The sequence below is a fragment of the Nannospalax galili genome, unplaced genomic scaffold, assembly GCF_000622305.1.
Source record: "Nannospalax galili isolate Female #2095 unplaced genomic scaffold, S.galili_v1.0 scaffold158, whole genome shotgun sequence".
Taxonomy (NCBI): Eukaryota; Metazoa; Chordata; class Mammalia; order Rodentia; family Spalacidae; genus Nannospalax; species Nannospalax galili.
The window spans coordinates 1,836,232-1,855,384 of NW_008345290.1; the positions used below are offsets into that span (position 1 = coordinate 1,836,232).

Consider the following 19,153-nt stretch of genomic DNA (forward strand, 5'->3'; position numbering starts at 1 on the left):
TAGACAATTACTTAATCTAATCACTCTTGCCTTTACTTCTTCTTCACATCTCCTAGTCACGATTGAAGGACATTATTTTCCCCTTAGAGATAAAAGTTATGCAATTTGGGGTCTCTTAGATAGACCCACTGAAGGGGTACTCCAATTGCCTCACCCTGCATCCCTGTTCAGCATGGAAGAAGCCAGAGCGGTCTGCACCTGATTCCCTATCAGCAATTTGGGTAACCTCTTCAGAGGATGGTGTGATAAGAATAGGAGATAGGAATTGGCTAGGCAGGGGAATGTAGGCCGTTAGGATAATGTAGGGCAAAGAAAAGTAGCCAGTTTCTTGGCTAAAAGTCAAAATGTCCTTGGACTCCTTAGCAACATACTCCGATCCAAAGGCCAAAAATGTCAAAAGTATTTGGGAGCTCTTATCTAATCCTTAAAAGATTTTAGGGTTACCTCTTCAGAGGGGAGAATGCTAGAGTAGCAAAAAGTCCCATAGAAAAAAAGAAGAAAGAGTACATGAAGTTAACAGAAAAAAGTGATGAGGAGATATGGGAGGAGTTGGAGGGGAGGGAGTGGGCATGGTTCTGATCAAAACACCTTATATGCATGTATGAAATTCTCAATAAATTATGGAAAAAAAAGAGTTCATAGCCTCAGCCCACTTGCAGTTTCAGCTCTGCTTCGTGTTTGCCATTGAAGATGTGAGCTGTTAGCTTCCTGCTCCTGCCACCACACCTGCAGATTGCTGCTGTGCCGCCCCACCATGATGGACTCTCACCCCTCTGGAACCCTAAACCCAAACAAACTCTTCCTTCATTAAGTTGCCTTGATCGTGGTGTTTTATCACAGCAACAGAAAAGTAACTAATACACAAAGAATCAAGAGATTCTTTTGCATTAATAAGTACAGTTTTGTTACACAAGAGCTTAGTAACTTTTTCTGAAGGCTTTGCAATATACTTTCCCCTTTCTTCCCCTCCCTTTCTCTCTTTGTCCCTCTACTCCCCCACCCCTTTTCTCTTCCCTCTCTCTTCCATTTCCCTCTCCCCAGTCTCTCTCTCTTCCCTACTTTCTCTCTTCTCTCTCTGGTGATGGTGGGGACCAAAGCCAGGACCTCACACACGCTAAGTATATACTCTACCACTGAAACACAACTTCAACCCCTATATTTTTTAATATTTCCTCAGCTCATTTTTCCAAACCTCAGAACCCCACATGTATTTATGCTGACTCATAGTTTCACTCAGTAGATTAAGTGTTAATATATTTAATCCCTTCCTACTAGAAGATGGTTAAAATATTAGACTTCTAGTCCTTAAATTTCTTGTAATCCAAATTCAAATCAAATTAAAATGTGTTTTAATTTTCCCATGATTGGCATAAGAGCTACTAAGCTCCAAAGGTTGCCATGTTATCTACTTAGACACAGGATATTCTTAGGCATATTTCATACTCATATTACAGGTAGAAGGTATTAAATGAAATTTCCCCTGTGGTCTTAGCATTTCAGCAGAAACTCAGTCCTAAAGGCAGGTGCTAGGTACAGCTCCATAGGATTCTACTAGTTCCTGAAGCAGAAGTCTCCCAAATCCCTTCAGCATGAAGGAAGGATGAGGAGGCTGGATGATTATCCAGGAGGGAGCAACAAAATCATTTATTTAAAGGGAGTTGGGGGAGCATGGCAAGGACACTTTCTTACACATAAAAACCTCAAATGCAAATGAGAGGGGCTCAATCACTTCAACTGACTGGCATTTGTCCCTGGAGTTTAACAGACAAAGTAACCGCTCCCATTGGATATTTTCATGTCCAAGAAGGGGACACAAAAGAGCAGAGGAAGAGGGAAAAGGATGCTCTGTGCTGGGGATGGCCCGTACCTCTGGAATTCAGCAGGACAGCGATGCTATCTTGTATCCCAGGTGTCTGAAGAGAACTGCGCATATAAGTCATTTAGAAAGTGGGTCTCCTGGGAAGGTAAGGATGTCTCTAAGTAAAGGAAACTAGGAAGAAGGAAGGTGCTGGAGGCACAGTCCTGCAGTTTCAGAAAGAAGAGAAATTGCAGGGATCACAGAATTGCAAATTTATAGTTCCACAGGGACAGGAATATCCAATGAAACCACACAAAGACCCTATGCAGATGAAAAGAGATTTCTACGGCTCTCAAACAGAGAATCCCAATGCTAGTTCTTGACTGTGCCAGTAAAGACAGACCTTCACTGACCCAATGACTCTTCCCAATGGCATCTCAATTCTTAATTCAGAGACAGAGTAGTGAGTAGTAGAGGAGGAAGGGTTGGGAAAGGAAAGTACAGGAGAGAGAGAGAGAGAGAGAGAGAGAGAGAGAGAGAGAGAGAGAGAGTGAGTCAGGTGTGTTGGTCGGTGGGTATCATGAGCACTGAGGAGGAGCTGATAGGGCTGACTGCCAGGCAACCTAGCTTGCTTGTAAGTTCCAGGCCAGTGAGAGAGCCTCAATTTACAAAAACAGGAGGATGGCATCTGAGGAGTGACACCTGAAGCTGTCCTCTGACCTCCACATGAATACACAAACAAATATCAATAAATTAGAGTCTACACCACTTTTACTGGCAAGCCTATTCTCTTGCCCTCAAAACCCAAACAAGAGCTATTTCTTTAAGTGATATGGGTACTCCTATTCTTATCTATAAAACAAATAAAAATAGAAGATAATGTCTAAGGCTTTCTTCCTTTTATCTGTGTCCCAAAGACACCAACCATGATTTTCTAAAAAACTAACAGTTCTCCTAAGAAGAAACATGGCCTTACTCTAATTACTGGGGCATACTGCAGTATTATCCATGTGGAGACACAGTGCAGATCAGTTGAAATGAATTTAATGAAAGCAAGATGGCTAACAGAGTCCCTTGGAGTAACTTAAGTGTATGACTCTCCCCTTTCTAATCCACCCAGCAGATAAGGCATCTTACAGCACCTTGCAATCCTCTCAAGAGATTCAGTGCCTATTTCTGCCTACTAAGTGAAACCTCAACCCCTCCTGTGGCAATTCCAGACACTCATTCTGACCACCTTAAATACAAAATTCTTTTCACATGTATCATGCACCTTACTCCATCCTTAAACACAACACCTCTGAGCTTTTTTCTCTTGCTGCTCTTTCTAAACACAATCCTACTGTCTTTATTCACTTTTACTGCCCCTCATACCCAATATCCAGCCAAAGACCCTTCCTCCATGGGACCATTTTATTTATTTTTATTATTTACTTTTTTTATGTGTGTAAGTATTATGCCTGCATGAGTGTAAGTGCACCCATGTAGTGCAATGCCTGTGGAAAACAGAAGAGGGTGTTGGATCCCTTGGAACTGGAGTTACAGACAGTTGTTAGCCACCATGTGGGTGCTGGGAATTGGACCCAGGTCTTCTGCAAGAATAGTCAGTGCTCTTAATTGCTGAGCTATCTCTCCAGCCCCAAAGGACCATTTAAAATCCCTAAGTGACCACTTTGACTTTTCCCCTCTGACCTCCGTATCACTTTGGACTCATTACAGAGAATGAATCTTATGCTACCTTTAATTATAACTGTTCACTGGTAGTAAGGGCCTTCAGAGCAAGCCAAACTATGTTTTAATTTCTTTCGAGTTCACTTGGTGGACCCAAGAAACCTGATAACCAATCTGAATTAAATTCTAAACTATGCAGCCACAGTTAGCAATGTTAATGATACTAGTAGGTTAAAAATTTAAGTAATATTTAATATACCCCCAGAGGCCTCACTACATCTTCTCTTAAGAATTCCACAATTGAGCCCCAAACCCTACCTGTTAGACCAGTCAGTAGACATTGGGAGTTCTAAGTGTTAATAAGGAGAAAAACTACCATTTTAGACTCAAAGTTTATTTAAATTCCATATTCTTTTCTTAAAGACAAGGCCTTGCTATGTAGCTATATAACTATGTAGCATAGTCTGGTCTCAAACTTAGGATATTCCTGATTTAGCCTCCAAGTCCCAGGAATACAGGCCTGTACAATTACACCCAGGTTCACCTGGCCTCTTCATTCATTATGTAATCAATACTGTCCATCTCAAAAGCTCCATCTCTCCAGGACAATGACAGGATGTTCTGCAACAGGAGATGGAGCATCCAGCACACACAGAGCACTAATAGCATCTTTGCACAGAGAGGAGCATAGCAAACACCAGCCATTCTTGCCTCGTACCCATTTCTCATTTGGGTCTTCATAAGTCAACAGCAAGCTAATGTTTTACTATCTGAAAAAAGTTATTTGAAAGATTTTCCTAGGTGCTGGAGATGTGAGTCAGTGGTAGGACACTCGCCAAGCATGAGCAAGGCCCTGGGGTTGATCCCCAGCACCAGGAAAAAAAAAAAAATTACATGTAAAAGTTCCTCTTGATGCTGTTTATAACAACAAAGATTGGTAGTAACTTCAATGTTCAACAGAGAGGAAAACACTAAACTCATAGAATGTGAAATTACAGAATCACTGTAAATGTTGCACACCATGAACTTTGTCATAGAAATATTAACATTAAGTAAAAAGCACAGACCACAGCTGGGTGTGGTGGTGCATGTCTGTAATTCTTGTTCTTGGGAGGTGAAGCTGGGAAGTTCAGGATCAAGGTCAATCTCAGCTACATAGTGAGTTCAAGGCCAGCAAAAGCTAAAGACACACAGTCTCAAAACAAACAACAACAACAAAAACCTAACAATATCAACAAACCCCAATAAAGACCACTACAAAATAAAAGGTTTAGCTTTTTTCTTTAAAAATATGCACATGAGAAAAACAGCCTGGAAATTTTCATTTTGAATATTTTTCAATTCTATAAAAAAGATTTTTTAAATTATGAAGTCTTTATGTTCAAGTTAAATAATCCAAGTATCAGGTAAACAAAAATGAAACTACAAAGCAAAATCCACAATATGATAACTATCAGATTTATTCTCACTTTGGTATTCACAAAAACAGGACAAAGAGCTGAATGGTTATTTCTGTTCCTTGTCAATTAAAAAAGTCTTATTTTTTTCTATGTATACTGCAAATCAGAGCAATTTCCTTTATTTTGCCCTCCCACATGTGTATGTGTGTGGTGTGTATATGTATGTGTATACACACACACATGCACACACAAAGGCTACAGCACACACATGCATAAATACCCAAAGCCATCCTCCTCTATTCCAAAGGGATTCATTCTTGCCTGAACTTCACTTAAATCTTTCTGAACAGATACCTTCCCCCTTTTTATTGGCTTTTTTGAGACAGTCTCCCATAACCCTGACTAGCTTCAAACTCAAAATATATCTGAGACAGACCTTAAACTACTGATGCTCTTGTCTCTGCCTCCCAAGTGCTGGGATTATAGGCATCTACCACCATGCCCATCTCGAACATATGTCCTTTATCTTTCTTCTTTTTTGTTTTTTTGGTAAGAGAGGTGCTGGAGACTCAATCCAGTACCTCCAGCATGTGTCCCATTACTGAACTATGTACTCTGGACTCTGAATGAATTAAATAAAAGTTCCCCACCGGGCTCAGTACAGTAATTTAAACAACATGTATGTGCTGCTCTGCCACCAAATTCTCAGAAGGAGAGATTCGTTAGACTAGTACATAATCTGGGTAGGCATTTTCTTTGGAATTAGAAGTAATGATTTAGAAATTAATTTTCTGCAGGGTGTGGTGGTGCACACCTGTAGTCCCAGCACTTGAGAGAGAGGTAGGTGGATCTTTGTGAATGCAAGGCCAGCCTGGTCTATATAGTGAGTTCCAGCTGGGCCTATAGAGAAACCCTGTTTCAAAAAGACCAAAAAAAAAAAAATTTTTTTTTCTTGTTTTTTTTAAACTTTTTTTTTTTTTATTTTATGTGTATGCGTGTATTGCCTGCATGTAGGTAAGTGCACCAGTGTCGTGCAATGACCGCAGAGGTCAAAAGAGGCTGCTGGATCCCCTAGGACTGGAATTACAGACAGTTGTTAGCTGCCATGTGGGTGCTGGGATTCAAACCCGGGTCTTCTGCAAGAAAAATGGGTGTTCTTAACCCTTGAGCCATCTCTCCAGCCCCTGTTATATGTGTCTATATGCAAATATCTGCATTGTATGGCATTTGGGGCTTCATTCTCAGGAAAAGGGAAATAATGTTAGTATGCAACAGGCATACAACATAAAAATATTTTGTATTGACAAGGGATATAAATCTGTCACTCCATGATCTGCTTAGATATTATCAACCACATGCTTCTGAGGTGTCACTGTGACAGGCTACCTAGAGAAACTGAAGGAGCTTTATTTACCCCTTTCTCAAAGTGGCCCTAGAGACCTATAGTTCACCACCTCTGACTACTCTAGCAGGATGAAAGCAGACTGAAACACAAGGAAGAAAGGTAGCAACAAGTGTTCCTTAGAAACAACTCCAAGAATGTGCTACAAGCCCTGTACCACTGAGCTACGCCCCCCCCCCCCCCCCCCCCCCCCCCCCCCCCCCCATTGTAAATACTACTTGAAACCAGGTCTAACATCATATCGGGCCTCACCTGACACCTCTTCTCAAAGCTCAATCTACCTGGCCCTTCCCCAAATCACACTGTATTTCTTATACCACTGTAAAGGCCAAAGCCAGACTGAGAACTCTAAATAGGAATTTTATGTTTCTCACAGATAAGAAATATAAGGTAAGGAGATGTGTGTGATCCTGAGGCAATCAGAAAGGTTCGTCATTCCCTGGAGAGGAACTTACTTTTATTCTCTAAGCAAACAAGCCCACTCAGGTTGGTGACGGATGGAGGGAAGGCGATTAACTGTTCATTTTTCCATTCCCCAGAAAGGAAAAGGGAGACAACCAGTAAAGGGGGTGAGTGTATCTTATCCCATGAGGTGTTTACATTTTTAAATCACTGCTCAATGTGTTTAAAAACGATCACATAATAAGTGATCGTTACGTCTTAAGTGTTACAGATTCCCCACCACCACCACTACTCACTGAAAATTACCACTAGATCCATTGGCTTGGCTTACACTCTCTACACAGGCCTCTAATATCCTACCTTCTTTAAAAATCAGTGAAACCCAAACCCTATATTATTTCTACTTCTTGAACTAGAACCAATTTGAAATTTCCAATCAAAACAACAGTCATTGTTGGGCTGGGGATGTCACCAAAAAACAAAAAAATCAAACAAAACTACCAACAACTACAAAAGGCCTACCACTGCTATGTTCAGCCACTACCACTCACAAAAAGGAATTTATCCAACATTTTAAATCCAGATTGTTGAGTCATTAAGAAGGACAAATTAAAGGAATTCTAGCCATTTTAATCCTCTTGCACCAAGACAGGGAATAGGATCCTATGAGAGATGAGACCTGGCAAAGAGAAGAATTTCACACAAGTCAGAAGATAACACAGGGACAAGCACTATTAAAGACCCTGAGAAGACAAGAAACCTTGGAGAGATGGAGCCTGGCAGGACAATGGTTCTTCTCATCAAGACCTGCTCCTGTGAAGCTCTAACAAGAATCACCCAAGAGAGTTGTAGGGAGAAGAAGGCATGGGAGAGGGCTCAGACAGAGCCCACGATAAATCAGGACTTCATTCATGGAAGTAAAAGTGGATCATTTTATCTATAAAGTAGGATCCCAAATGGGGGAAATGTGAGAACAAGACATTGCAAGAAAGGATGCTTGAAGGCCCGGGAGGACAAGCTCACAGCTGATGTGAAACAGATGGAAGCGCATTATAAACCTCTGGACACCAAGTATGAAAAAAAAAAAGCCTTTGGAAAGTTGACCCTCCACAGTTATTAAGTAGTAAGTTACAGTGGACCTTATTTCACCTAGAGAAATAAAAAACAGAAATTCTAGTTCTATTCTTTCCTAGTTAACTAACACTCTTCTTTGTTCCCTCTTTTAAACCACAAATGTGATGTTAAGTATTTTCTTAACATGCAGTCAAGATTTCCTTTCATGTGAAGTTTTATGTTAAGTTCAAAATCACTTTTCTAAGCTCATTCCAGAGGAACAGGAAAAACAACTTTCATCCTTCAAGCTGTGTCCAGGTAACATCTTTCAAGCTGTGTCCAGACCTGTTATATCACAGCAGTGCAGACAGTTTCATCCACACACACAACCCAATCAAGCACTGGCTTTCAGCAATCAACAATTTATTAACAGCTTAAAGCAGCATGAAGGCTAGAAACGCTTCCAAGAAACCACCAAGCCAAATGGATAAAGATTTTAAGACGTGAGATTTCTAAAGCTTGTCAAAATGTGCTCAATGACTAGCAACCACAGCTGGCTCTCACGGTAAAGAAAGCCATGAATTTTCCTTCAACTAGCAAAGATGCTACCAGTTTAACCAGTGCCTTTACAAAATACAATGAAAATGTTGAATATCATATATTAAAAACCAATGCCCTGGCCTTTTGTCACCTAAATGATTCTTTTTCTTTTTTAACCTAAAGAAAAAGTCTCTTCTCTTTTGCATCAGGTCACAATTATTCCTTGGTTTAATCATACTGGATTTCAATGACCAGCTACTAGGCTGCCATAAAGGCTAATTTCTACCTCAAGTGTCTGTGATATCACAGGGAAGGGACAACAGGGTACTGGCAAAGCCCCTTGGGCTCACAGTGATAAGCAGCAGCACCCACCCTGCCTCCCTTCCATTGTTTGGTCTCATTATTTCTCCCCTCAGGTAGGGAAACTATCTTACCGCTGATGTTAGACGGGCGAGAATTTCATCACTGCTTTCTTCTGCGTCTTCCATTTTCTGATGAGACCTTTGAAAAACAAATAACAAATTACTCTTTAACTTTAGTTGCTCAAATTTATCTACCAAATTATGTAAAGAACAACAACAAAAAAAAGGCACTGTCATTATGACAGGAAAGTATGCAAATATAATAACATTCCTATACCAGCAACCTGTACTCTGGAATCAATTAGCAAGTACCTCTTCACAATGAGCCAGATGAATCTAAGGACCAAGTGCTGCTCCCCAAGTGATATCACAGAATAACCCAACACACTCCATCTACAGACACTGACATGCACAAAAGTAAATGTGAACCTAAGGTAGTTAAGTGCTGAATTCCCCCGAATCTAAATGAAATTGTGAAATTACAAAATGTGAATTTTCCACTACATGTGGGTTTCAGCCCAAACAAATTCACTATGAAATGGTATATTTTAGGCCTAATTTCATAGTGGGAATTATGAGGAATACAAAAAACAGAACTTTGCTTTTTCAGGAAATCACAACCACGTGAAAAGTTAAAAAAAAAAAAAGTTATGCAAATGTCAAACTAATGAGGCACAGCAGTTTGTTTAGGAAAAAATCATCTTTTCACCTTAACTCATGAAAAAAGGCACTACATAAATCATTATGTAATAATATAAAATGTTTTACTTAAGCAAAAAATCTTACAAGTCTCATGTGGTCAAAGAAAAAAATGAATTACTGCCAAGCAAATACATAAAACTGTCTGCTAGATCTATTTCCACAAGCAATCCCTTTTAACGTGTCTTGTGTATGTGGAGGGATTCAGGATAATTGCTCTGCACAGCCCCATTATCAGAAATGCAGTGCAGTGACTGACTCCAGTCTCAAGAGCTGAGGCAGGCCATTTGGAGCACTCCCCTCAAAGGGCAGGAGGCCTCCTCCCAGGTCCCAACAGAACCGAGCGGGAATTCTCTTAAGAAGGGCTGAGCTATTTGATCAATTCTGGCATTGGTTTCTTGATTCTGTAAATGTTATTAAACCCCTTTTCAAAAAGAAAGTCACGTCCTCCATATCTAAGCAAGGCATCACAAGCCACTGCCTTTACAAGAACAGCAAGATGCTCAATTTGTCACTTGCCTTAATTGTTCAAATAGCAGCTAAATGTTTGAAATGCTCACTTTATAAAGACCTGCAGAGGATGACATTTTAACTTAGCAAATCTGTATAGGTCACCTGCATAGTGTTTTCAAACAAGCTTTATCATTAAAATTCTTGTTACCTTATAAAGGAAGCTATGGTGAGAAGAGAGTTGAACGTTACACAAACCAAACCACCAAACCAGCCTCATATGATTAGGCTAGGTGACTCAACAGATCTGACAGGAAATTAGCAACCAAGTACACCAGACAGCAGAGTACCGGCAAGGGCTGTGCCTTCATCTATCCATCTCTGCAGTAAAACTCTCGGTGCTCATGCCTTCTCATGCTTCTCAGACTCAAATAGACACATGAAATATTAGTTAATGGACATGACGCATTTTGCACCAGCACATATTCAGCTGTGAATCTGCTTTCAAAAAGCTGCTGAAAGGCATTGCAATTCAAGGGGAGCTAGTGTGACTGTGACTGGCGATGGTTATTTCATAAGAACAGCTGAGCTGTTGCTGCTTTAGTGAAAAATAATTCTATTCCTGTTCAGAGGCAGAACTATCTCTCATCATTCTTCCAAGACTCCTAGGCAAAAGCATTTCTAGAGGCAATAGGTGTGGGACAGACAGAGTGATGCTCTCCCTGGAGCTGGCTCACATCCCATGGCCCGCAGTCCATTTTTAGCTCCTCAGTCACCATGGCTTACAGGTTCACACCCAGAGCTCTCAGGTATTTCTCTAGCTTCAGAATCCCGCTCAGAATGCCTTGTTTCTCCACCTGCCTTCAAAGGGGACTCTGGTTATGAATTCTAGGAACTTGATTTTTATCCATCCAAATGGGGATGTTATAGAGGTTAGATGAATTAAGTCATACGGATTCTTCTTTCCTCCACTCCTCCTGGTGTCCTGGTACCCTGTGGCCATCCATCTTTCCTGCAATCACTGCCCCTGGCCAGCTCCCACATCCCTCAAATCCTTTCCTCCAGTTCTGCTTCTTTTGGTTCAGGCCCTCAACTTCTCTCAGATACTAACTATAACCACCTTCTAAAACACCGATTGGTTCTGATCTCTCTTACTGTCTAATCTCCTACAGACAGCAAGATTGCCTTTCTAAAACCCAGATCTGGACATGCTATTCCCAGATGCCATCTAAGCCTTCAGGGATTAGCTCCATTGTCTACCAGGAGCTGTAAAGTTCAGGAAAAGCTTTCCTTCCCTGCTAAAGGAGCCCCAAGCTCCCCTTCACTAAAATACTATGTGCATCTTATGGAACCTATGGAGTTCAGGGGAGCAAGACTGGTAATCACGGGCAAACAGTGGAACTTGAAAAGGAAGGAAGGGAAAAGGAGAAGGGGGGACACTCGCTCTTCTGTTCTTACCACCACGGCCACTTGGTTCCTCTACTCGGCTCTTTAACAAAATGCCCGGAAAGATCACATTTGCTTTCTACTACAAATGGATCATAAAATGTGAATAAATCTGATTTTGCATATGCAAATACACATCAGTGCAACTCAGGAGAGACAAAGTTTTCACTATCAGACTAAGTAGATAATGAACCAGATGGGGCAGAAAAGCATTTGTGTAAGATTTGTATAAAATATGCATTTTCCATCATTACCAGAACATACTATGCTGTTCGGTGAACATGAGAGGGGGAAAGAAGAAAAGTGAGAGAAGCTGTGGGTCTGGCTTGGCAGTCAGCAGAGAAAGGAAACAAAGACTCTGTGGCTGGAATCCACAGGTAATGACAGAAAAGTGACACAGACAGAAACCAATCTAAATAAAATCAGATATCCCTGGCTCTCTTTTCACAGTTTATTTTGATGATTTGAACATCAATGCTTACTACTTAATTAAGTAACTGCAGTTCAAATGTTAATACAAACAAGCACAAAAGTTCAATTTTTGCTAAAACTCCTATATTACTCTCAAATATAGATGTGCTCTGATAAAGATAAGAATCTGTTCCCACACCTGGAAAGAGCCTTGTCTATAAAAAGTGGAAAATTTGGAGAGGTCAGTGTCTCCTCGGGTGCAGGGGCAATGAATAATAACAAAGACTAAAGCCAGCTGATTTTATAACAATTTAGAGATAAGTGGAAACTTTCGTTACCTATGATCCTAAGACAAAACATGCCAAGTATTATCATGAAAAAAATTTACTACTCAAAAAATATTAGTTTACCTGGACAATATTTTCTTTCTCCCCAAATGTCGTGAGAATCTAATTAGGAAAAATCAGAAGTACAAAAGGGAGGTTTGGGATATACAAATGAATGCCAGACCTGAACTTGAGCTCCTAGCATAGGCTGTGAAACCAGGGCTACTCAAGAACTAAGAATTTCCTATGCTGCTTATATGTGTCAGGTAGAAAAGGAAAAGTTGGGCAGGATAGGAAAATGACGGGGACAGATGTGAAGGGATTTTAGCAAGTGGGTGATGCTGTTATACAGGATGTTAAGGAGACACAAAGACCTGGATTTAGGAAGTCACTGCTGTACAGTTGATGCTAAATACGTGATGGGGAATAGAAAAAGCAGAGAAAGACAACTGGGAATACTGTTTAGAGGTCAGTGTTTTAAAAGTATGTTTTACTATTATTCAGGCATGGCCAACCAGAATAATCAGAGGCCAATAGATCTGGAGATCTATTACAATAGATCTGTTACTTAAAAGAGTTTGTTACTCACAGGTCCCAGGTGAGGAGACATGCCACACTTCATAGGGTCACAAAAGGAAACACCAGAGTCAGTGGGATAGAGGTGATAAGGGAAAACACGGCAAGAACTCTTTTACTGTGGTTCCCACAGAAGGTAATAGTAGGGCAGTATTTAAAAGGTTGAGGAACAACTAGTTTGAATAGTTTCACCACACTCCTGGGAACAGGGATCATCTGTCTGGGATCTGGACCTGGGGTACTCAACGCAAATGGAAAGCCCAAAATAAGAGAAGATTAGGATTCGGGCTCTGCATGGATTGGTTCACATATGAAAGGGATTCACACAGGTGAGTTCTTCAGTATCTCCATGAACTGACTAGCCTTTGGAAGGACATCTCCTCAGAGTCAGCAAGGCCCCAGGTGGCATAGCATTGAACATACACTTAATACAACAAGAAAAGGAAGAATAAGCAACACAGCAGTATAACAGCAGTGCCAACAGACACTATCCCAGGAAGTGCAAAGGGTATGCTCTAGAGTCAAAGATCCTGACATGAAGGACTGAAATCAACCATTTTATTTGGCATGTGCTTAGCACAAGGAAGGTTTCAACTCTTCCAGGACAGACTCCACAACTCCTCTATCAAGACCAAAGAGCCCTCAGCACTCGCCATGCCCCACAGGGTATCTTATGGAGGAACAGGGAGAGATGAAGATAGACTTAGCTCTTTTATCAAAACATGCCAACCAGTTTAAAGGGCACCTTAAAAACCACAACACAACAGTTGTGTAGATAACACACCAGCTCCCTTAGCAAAGGCAAACTAATTTTTCTTTATATAGCTTGCGTGTAGGCTGAGCTAAGCTTTAGCAATCCACTGCAAGTCTTTTAATAACATAAATGTTAACTGATCTGTAATAAGAAGGCTACAGTTTTATGCATCCAAGGGTCAGTGACAGTCTATTCCAAGCCCAGCCTCTCCTACCCTTGTAAGCTGGGAGCTGCCATGGTGCAGCTGAATGACACTGGCTTCTCACAGTCTTACTCACTCAAGCAAATTCTTATTAAGGAAAAGCATCTCCCAGTCCTGAAGGAATTTAGACTGCCTTTCTCAATTCTCATAATTCCTTATTCTATTATTTATATATATATATGTGTGTGTGTGTGTGTGTGTGTGTGTGTGTGTGTGTGTATGAGTATTTTGCCAACATGTACATAAGTGCACCCAGGTCATGCAATGTCTGTGGAGGCCAGAAGAGAGTATTGGTTCCCCTGGAATGGGAATTACTGATGGTTTGTTAACTGCTATGTGGGTGCTAGGAACCATCCTCTGCAAGGGCAGCCAGTGCTCTTAATGACAGAGCCACCTCTACAGTCCCTAATTCCTTACTCTTTACCCATTCTCCCTCTCCTCCCACCCAAAATAAAAAAACAAGAGTTGGGAAAAAGTTCATTCTAGGTAATGTGATTTAGGTTTGGGTCTGACTGGTCTCTTTTCCTGAGACTATACCTTTGAAAACCAACTCATTTCCTTTAACTGATCTCTTTAGTTTAGGCATAAAAGTTATTTCATATAGAACAGAATATTTATTTCCTCAAACTAGCAAGGCTGCAGCAACTTCATCTCTCCTGCAGCTTTAAATGAGAAAATTCCCTTTACTTTCTTTTTAGAAACACATTTGTACAGAACAAATTTGTGCTTAGAGAGAGACATTCAGTGGCTTTCTGGCATTATTTTAACATCATTTAGAAAGAGGATGGCAAATTAGAGGGACCTAATGTGGAACTGCATAGGTAGACTTTAATAGCTTTAAAATATCAAAAGGATTATTAAAAGCACCACAGGATGGGGTTTTAGCTCAGAGCCAAGAGGACTTCAGAAGGCATTTTAGTAGAAAGGTTAAAAATGAAACAACAGAAGGCTAAGAATGACACAGAAGAATGGTTTTAAAGCAAGAACCGCAAGAGCAGAAAGTCACCAGAAGCAAGGCCAGCACAGACCAGAACATCATGTAAACATAGTAGCCAAGGCAGGACTTGGGCTCCCCCTAGAGGGCTGGGCAGAATTTAACTCACAAAGAAAGAAAGGCAGAGGAGGGAGCAGAGCATCACACAAGCAGGAGGGGATAACAGCTCTAAAGTTAAAACAAAGGAGATTTCCAGTCACAGCTGGAGTTACAGTGAAAACATGCAGGAATCTGAAGAAGAGTTGGTAATTCAACTGAAAGAGGGCGATGGTCCTGGGCATCTTTTCTCTGACCATAGTTTATTCTACGTCTGGATGGCCCAAAGTCTGGCTTTCTAAAATGTGTCTAGGAACATTCTGTGATCACATAGAAGTTGGTTTATAACTCTAATGGGGGGGGGTGATAAACTTTCTCTCCAGAAGAGACTTGTGGTTTAGCGACTTTATTCTTTTCATTTTGTTTTGTTTTGTTTTGTTTTTTGAGACAGGGTCTCTGTGTAGGCACAGCTGGAACTCACTATGTAGACCAGGCTGGCCTGGATCTCGATAGAGCCTGCCTCCTGAGTGCTAGGATCAAAGAAGTACATCATCATGCCTGGCTTGTTAACTTTATGTTTTTGTTTAGTGCTTATAATAAGGACAGACAGGTCCTTTCATCTCAGGTGAGCATTTGTCTGTAGGAGTTAGTGACTGCAACCAAATGTACATGTTCACACCAAGTGAGAAAAACATGCTGGTAAAAGTAGCATTCTGCAGTTGGTTCTCAACTCCAGGACCTGGCATTTGCATCCATAATAATCAGTGTGACAAAAGTGGCAAGATCTGGAACTGATATTAGGGCTCAAACTTTAAAATAATTTTCATTTTTAGAAATTAGAGCAGATTCAGCATTTCTTCATCACAAGGTCATCTTACCCACATTCCAACTAGCCATCTGAGTGAGGAGCAAGGAGGAGTTACATCGTGACTGCTTATAAGGTTACACTGTCCTCTTCTCCCCCTAAATTTGAGTGTAGCCAAGCGACTAGCACACCTCCATCATGTGGGCAAGACAAGAAATGGTAAAAGCTGTTGAGGAATGTCAGTCCTTCAGAGTCAAGGTCACATGACTGCCTCTAGTCATAAAGCATGCCACTCCTTAGAAAGTTCATTAGAGTTTACTGAAATGTTCCTTGACTTTTCTGAAGACACTTCTGACCTATACCAAAAGCATATTAAAGGACAGTTCATAGTCACCCTAATTCAGTGACCCTGGAATTTGCACCACAGTTACAAGGCTCTCTGCCAATAGTGGTGGGAACAAATCCATAAGCATTTCACAGTTCACTCTAACACTCTCATGACTTGTGCTTTTAATCTTTCAGAAGATGGATGGTGGGGGTGGGGGCTAGGATGATCCCATAACTTCTGAGAACACATTATAGCAGGTATAAAAAGCCAAGGCTATAAAGTTAGACAGATGTGGATTCAAACCTAAAACTACATTTGCCACTCCTGTGACCCTGAAAGGTTATCTGACTGCTGTGCCTCAGTTTCTTCACTTATAAAATGGAAAATAACAGTATCTATCTTACAGAATCTTCTGAAATTGAACTATAGAAAGTAAGGCATTTCTTTAGTGCAACTCCTAACATAAAATATATTCTTAACAGTTCTATCAGCATAGTGTTGCATTACTAGTATAAAACTTCCTTTTTTAAAAAGTCTGAATTAACTATTCATTGTCAGTTCTTAGCTAATAAGTTGCTGTTTTTATGATTACACGAGTGTTTCTCTTAGAATCTACTTTCTCACCTAAGAAATAAGGACAATTCCACACTTCACAGAACTGAAAGAGTCAACAATATAGGACAGTATTCTGATACCTGAAGAGATCTACACACAGAAAAGCTTTGAACTGACATTTTAATCTGCAACTTCTTTCTTAAATAAGCTTGTCACTCTTGCCAAGGATAAACAAAGGCATGTCAGAATCTCCATATCATGACTCAAGTCCTGTACCCAAGCCTCTTCCAATTAATTTAATCATACAATGATTCAATATCTTCATGTGACAATGATTCACATGTTTTAATCTGCCAAACGTTGCTTCCAGATTATTTTCAGAAATGGCTACTGAGCTCCTTCTTAGCAAAGTCACGACTTAGATAGTGGATGTGAGTTATGTCTTTCTAACTTAAGCACAATCATATGTTTATTCCTAATTTAGATCATCTACTCATTTAGTAGAAAATTAGAAGCATCGTGGTACAGCTGATGAGGCATGCATGTCTGGGACTTGAACAGTAATGGAGTCCTGTAGGAGCTGGATTTCATCATCAGTGGTGTCTCTTACAATTCTGAACCTGCATCAGAAAAATGGGACTAGCATGCCTACCACTGAAGCAAGACAGTGAACGTAAGGTACCGAGCACAGTCCCAGACACAGGACATATTCTCTAACAAAGAACAGTTTATGATGGCACATGACCGAACTGACTCACAGGTCACAGATGCCAGCTCGAGCAGGAATGAGAGGCACGAGTTGCAGCAAAAGCTTGACACCATTTTGCCATTCTTCTTCTCTTTCAAATTCACAGTATAAGTAGCTACATTCATCCGAGGAAAACTGGTAAAACACATAATTATCTTGAAAGTATAGATGCTGGTCCACTGTTTGAAAAAAAAAAAAAACAAACGAAAAAGTATGTGTTTTAGAATCATAAATCAAATAACAAATTGAAAAGACCAATTATTAGGGAGAAACCAAAGGAAAGACTAATTATACATCCAAACCCCGCTGATGCTTCCACTCCCACTAAAGACTCAGTGGTTAGTTTGTTTCATTGTCTTGATGCTTTGGCCAATACACTCATATGTATTTTATAAGTTTCTGCTTCATAGACAAGTGGGGATAAAATTAGTATCAATTCAAAGAGGGTGACAAGAAATGTTTAGGGTCTCAGAGCAAACTACTAATAATACCTTTAATTTCTTTAGGGATATACAAACACATATAATAAGTTTCAGTTATCAAAATTAATGGTTCTCAACTGGGGGTGATGTGGACCCTGCTTTAAGGGACACTTAGTGGTGTGTAGAGACATTTTTGGTTGTCATAATGAGAGTATGTGTGTTACTCATATCTAAAAAGAAGAAAAAGATGTTTCAAAAAAATCCTCTGATGTACAGGATAGCCCCATAACAAAGAATTGTCCAACTCAGAATGTCAATACTGTGAAGACTGAGGAATCCTGTTTTAAAGGAATCAAAACTTAGAGAATTTCCAGAAGGCATTGACACAAAATATGTTGCTAATCTGTAGCCTGATGCTAGCCAGTTAGCTAATAATAGCTCTACCCCTCAAAAGTAGTTAATTTGACTTTGTATAAATAAGAGTATTAAGTGGAGGTACTATTTAGTGTCTAAGAAAAGTATAACCATGTCCCTAGCTATACCAGTCTTTCATACTGATACCAGGGGTATGCCCTCAATACTTATCATCTACAGAAAAAAAGAAAAAAGAAAAAAAAAAAAAGGCTTCTTAGAACTTGAGAGACTGAGCTAAATAACTAGCCAAGATTGCTTAGCTTCCACCCTTCAATTTCCTGAGCTCAATTAGGAAAAAAGAGACTTCCATCTATTTTAGCTTCTAGTTAACATCTATTTTTTGTCCTGTTTAAACAACTTATCTTCACAGCTCATATCTCTAAGTGTTCATGATTAGTTAATTATGATGGCATACACATATGACTCATAAAATCAGTTTCTGATGATTACATACAGCATGATAAATCATTCATTTGAAGCAACTAAAGATATCACTGACCAAAAAAAAGTTTATTTTGAAGAGAGACTGGAAAGAAGGTAGACTTCTACAAATTAAGAAGTTGATTTTCACAGAAGGTGTAGGAAAAAATAAGTGACTTGTCCCCTTAACTTAGAAAATAAGAAAGAATGCAAACATTTACCTTCAAAAACAACTGGTATACAGATTATAACATCCTCTAGCAGATCAAGTATATTTCAGTCTGACAGCTTAGCACAGTAATGATGCTTTGTCTTCAAAATCTATAACACTAACCTGATGACATAATTCCCATATCCAGTAGGAGCTGCCAGACCCCAATGGCCATAGATCTGCACTCAACGAAAGGACAATGCTCTAGAAGCCAGTCGACCAGCTCCGACCCCACGCAGCTTCTCCTGGACAAAAGCAAAGCCACTCACAGTGAGAAACTCTTGCTACATTAGAAAAAAAAAAAAAATACTTAATACCATTTCTTTCACGTGCCTTCTTTAAAATAAGCAAGTCTATAGATTTACCAGAAGGGCAGACAGGGGGGAATGGATGAGGGTGCTGACAACACAGTGGACAGTGACAGGGATGGCAGAGTATGGAGCCTCTAGTGGGAGAGGAAGCCTGTCTATCTGACGAGTTTGTAATCATGCTCAGATGCCAAGGAGCTCAGAAGGTGGGCGACTGTGACCAGTGATAATCATGTATATAGAGATTAGAAATGCATGTGAAAACATCTCAATGTCAATTGCCTTGGAATGAATTCTTCTGTATGAAAAAAAAAAAAAAACAAGTATCTTCTTGAAGTCCCTCAAATTAAGGTAAAGAATAAGAACAAATCATTCTGGAAGAACGCAAAGGAAAATAGCTTTAGATACTTAAGTGACAAT

General features: G+C 40.1%; 1 protein-coding gene across 3 annotated transcripts in view; it reads right to left on the reverse strand.

Annotated features, from left to right (window-relative positions):
* Rapgef5 (Rap guanine nucleotide exchange factor 5) overlaps positions 1 to 19,153 on the reverse strand; it is a 257,063-nt gene that overhangs the window by 184,932 nt on the left and 52,978 nt on the right. For all 3 annotated transcript variants that reach the window (XM_008841456.3, XM_029567584.1, XM_029567583.1), the window contains 3 exons: positions 18,549 to 18,670; positions 16,969 to 17,137; positions 8,701 to 8,767 (listed from right to left, as the gene is read on the reverse strand). In XM_008841456.3, coding sequence (XP_008839678.1) covers positions 8,701 to 8,767; positions 16,969 to 17,137; positions 18,549 to 18,670 — 358 coding nt within the window. The remainder of the gene's footprint in view (positions 1 to 8,700; positions 8,768 to 16,968; positions 17,138 to 18,548; positions 18,671 to 19,153) is intronic.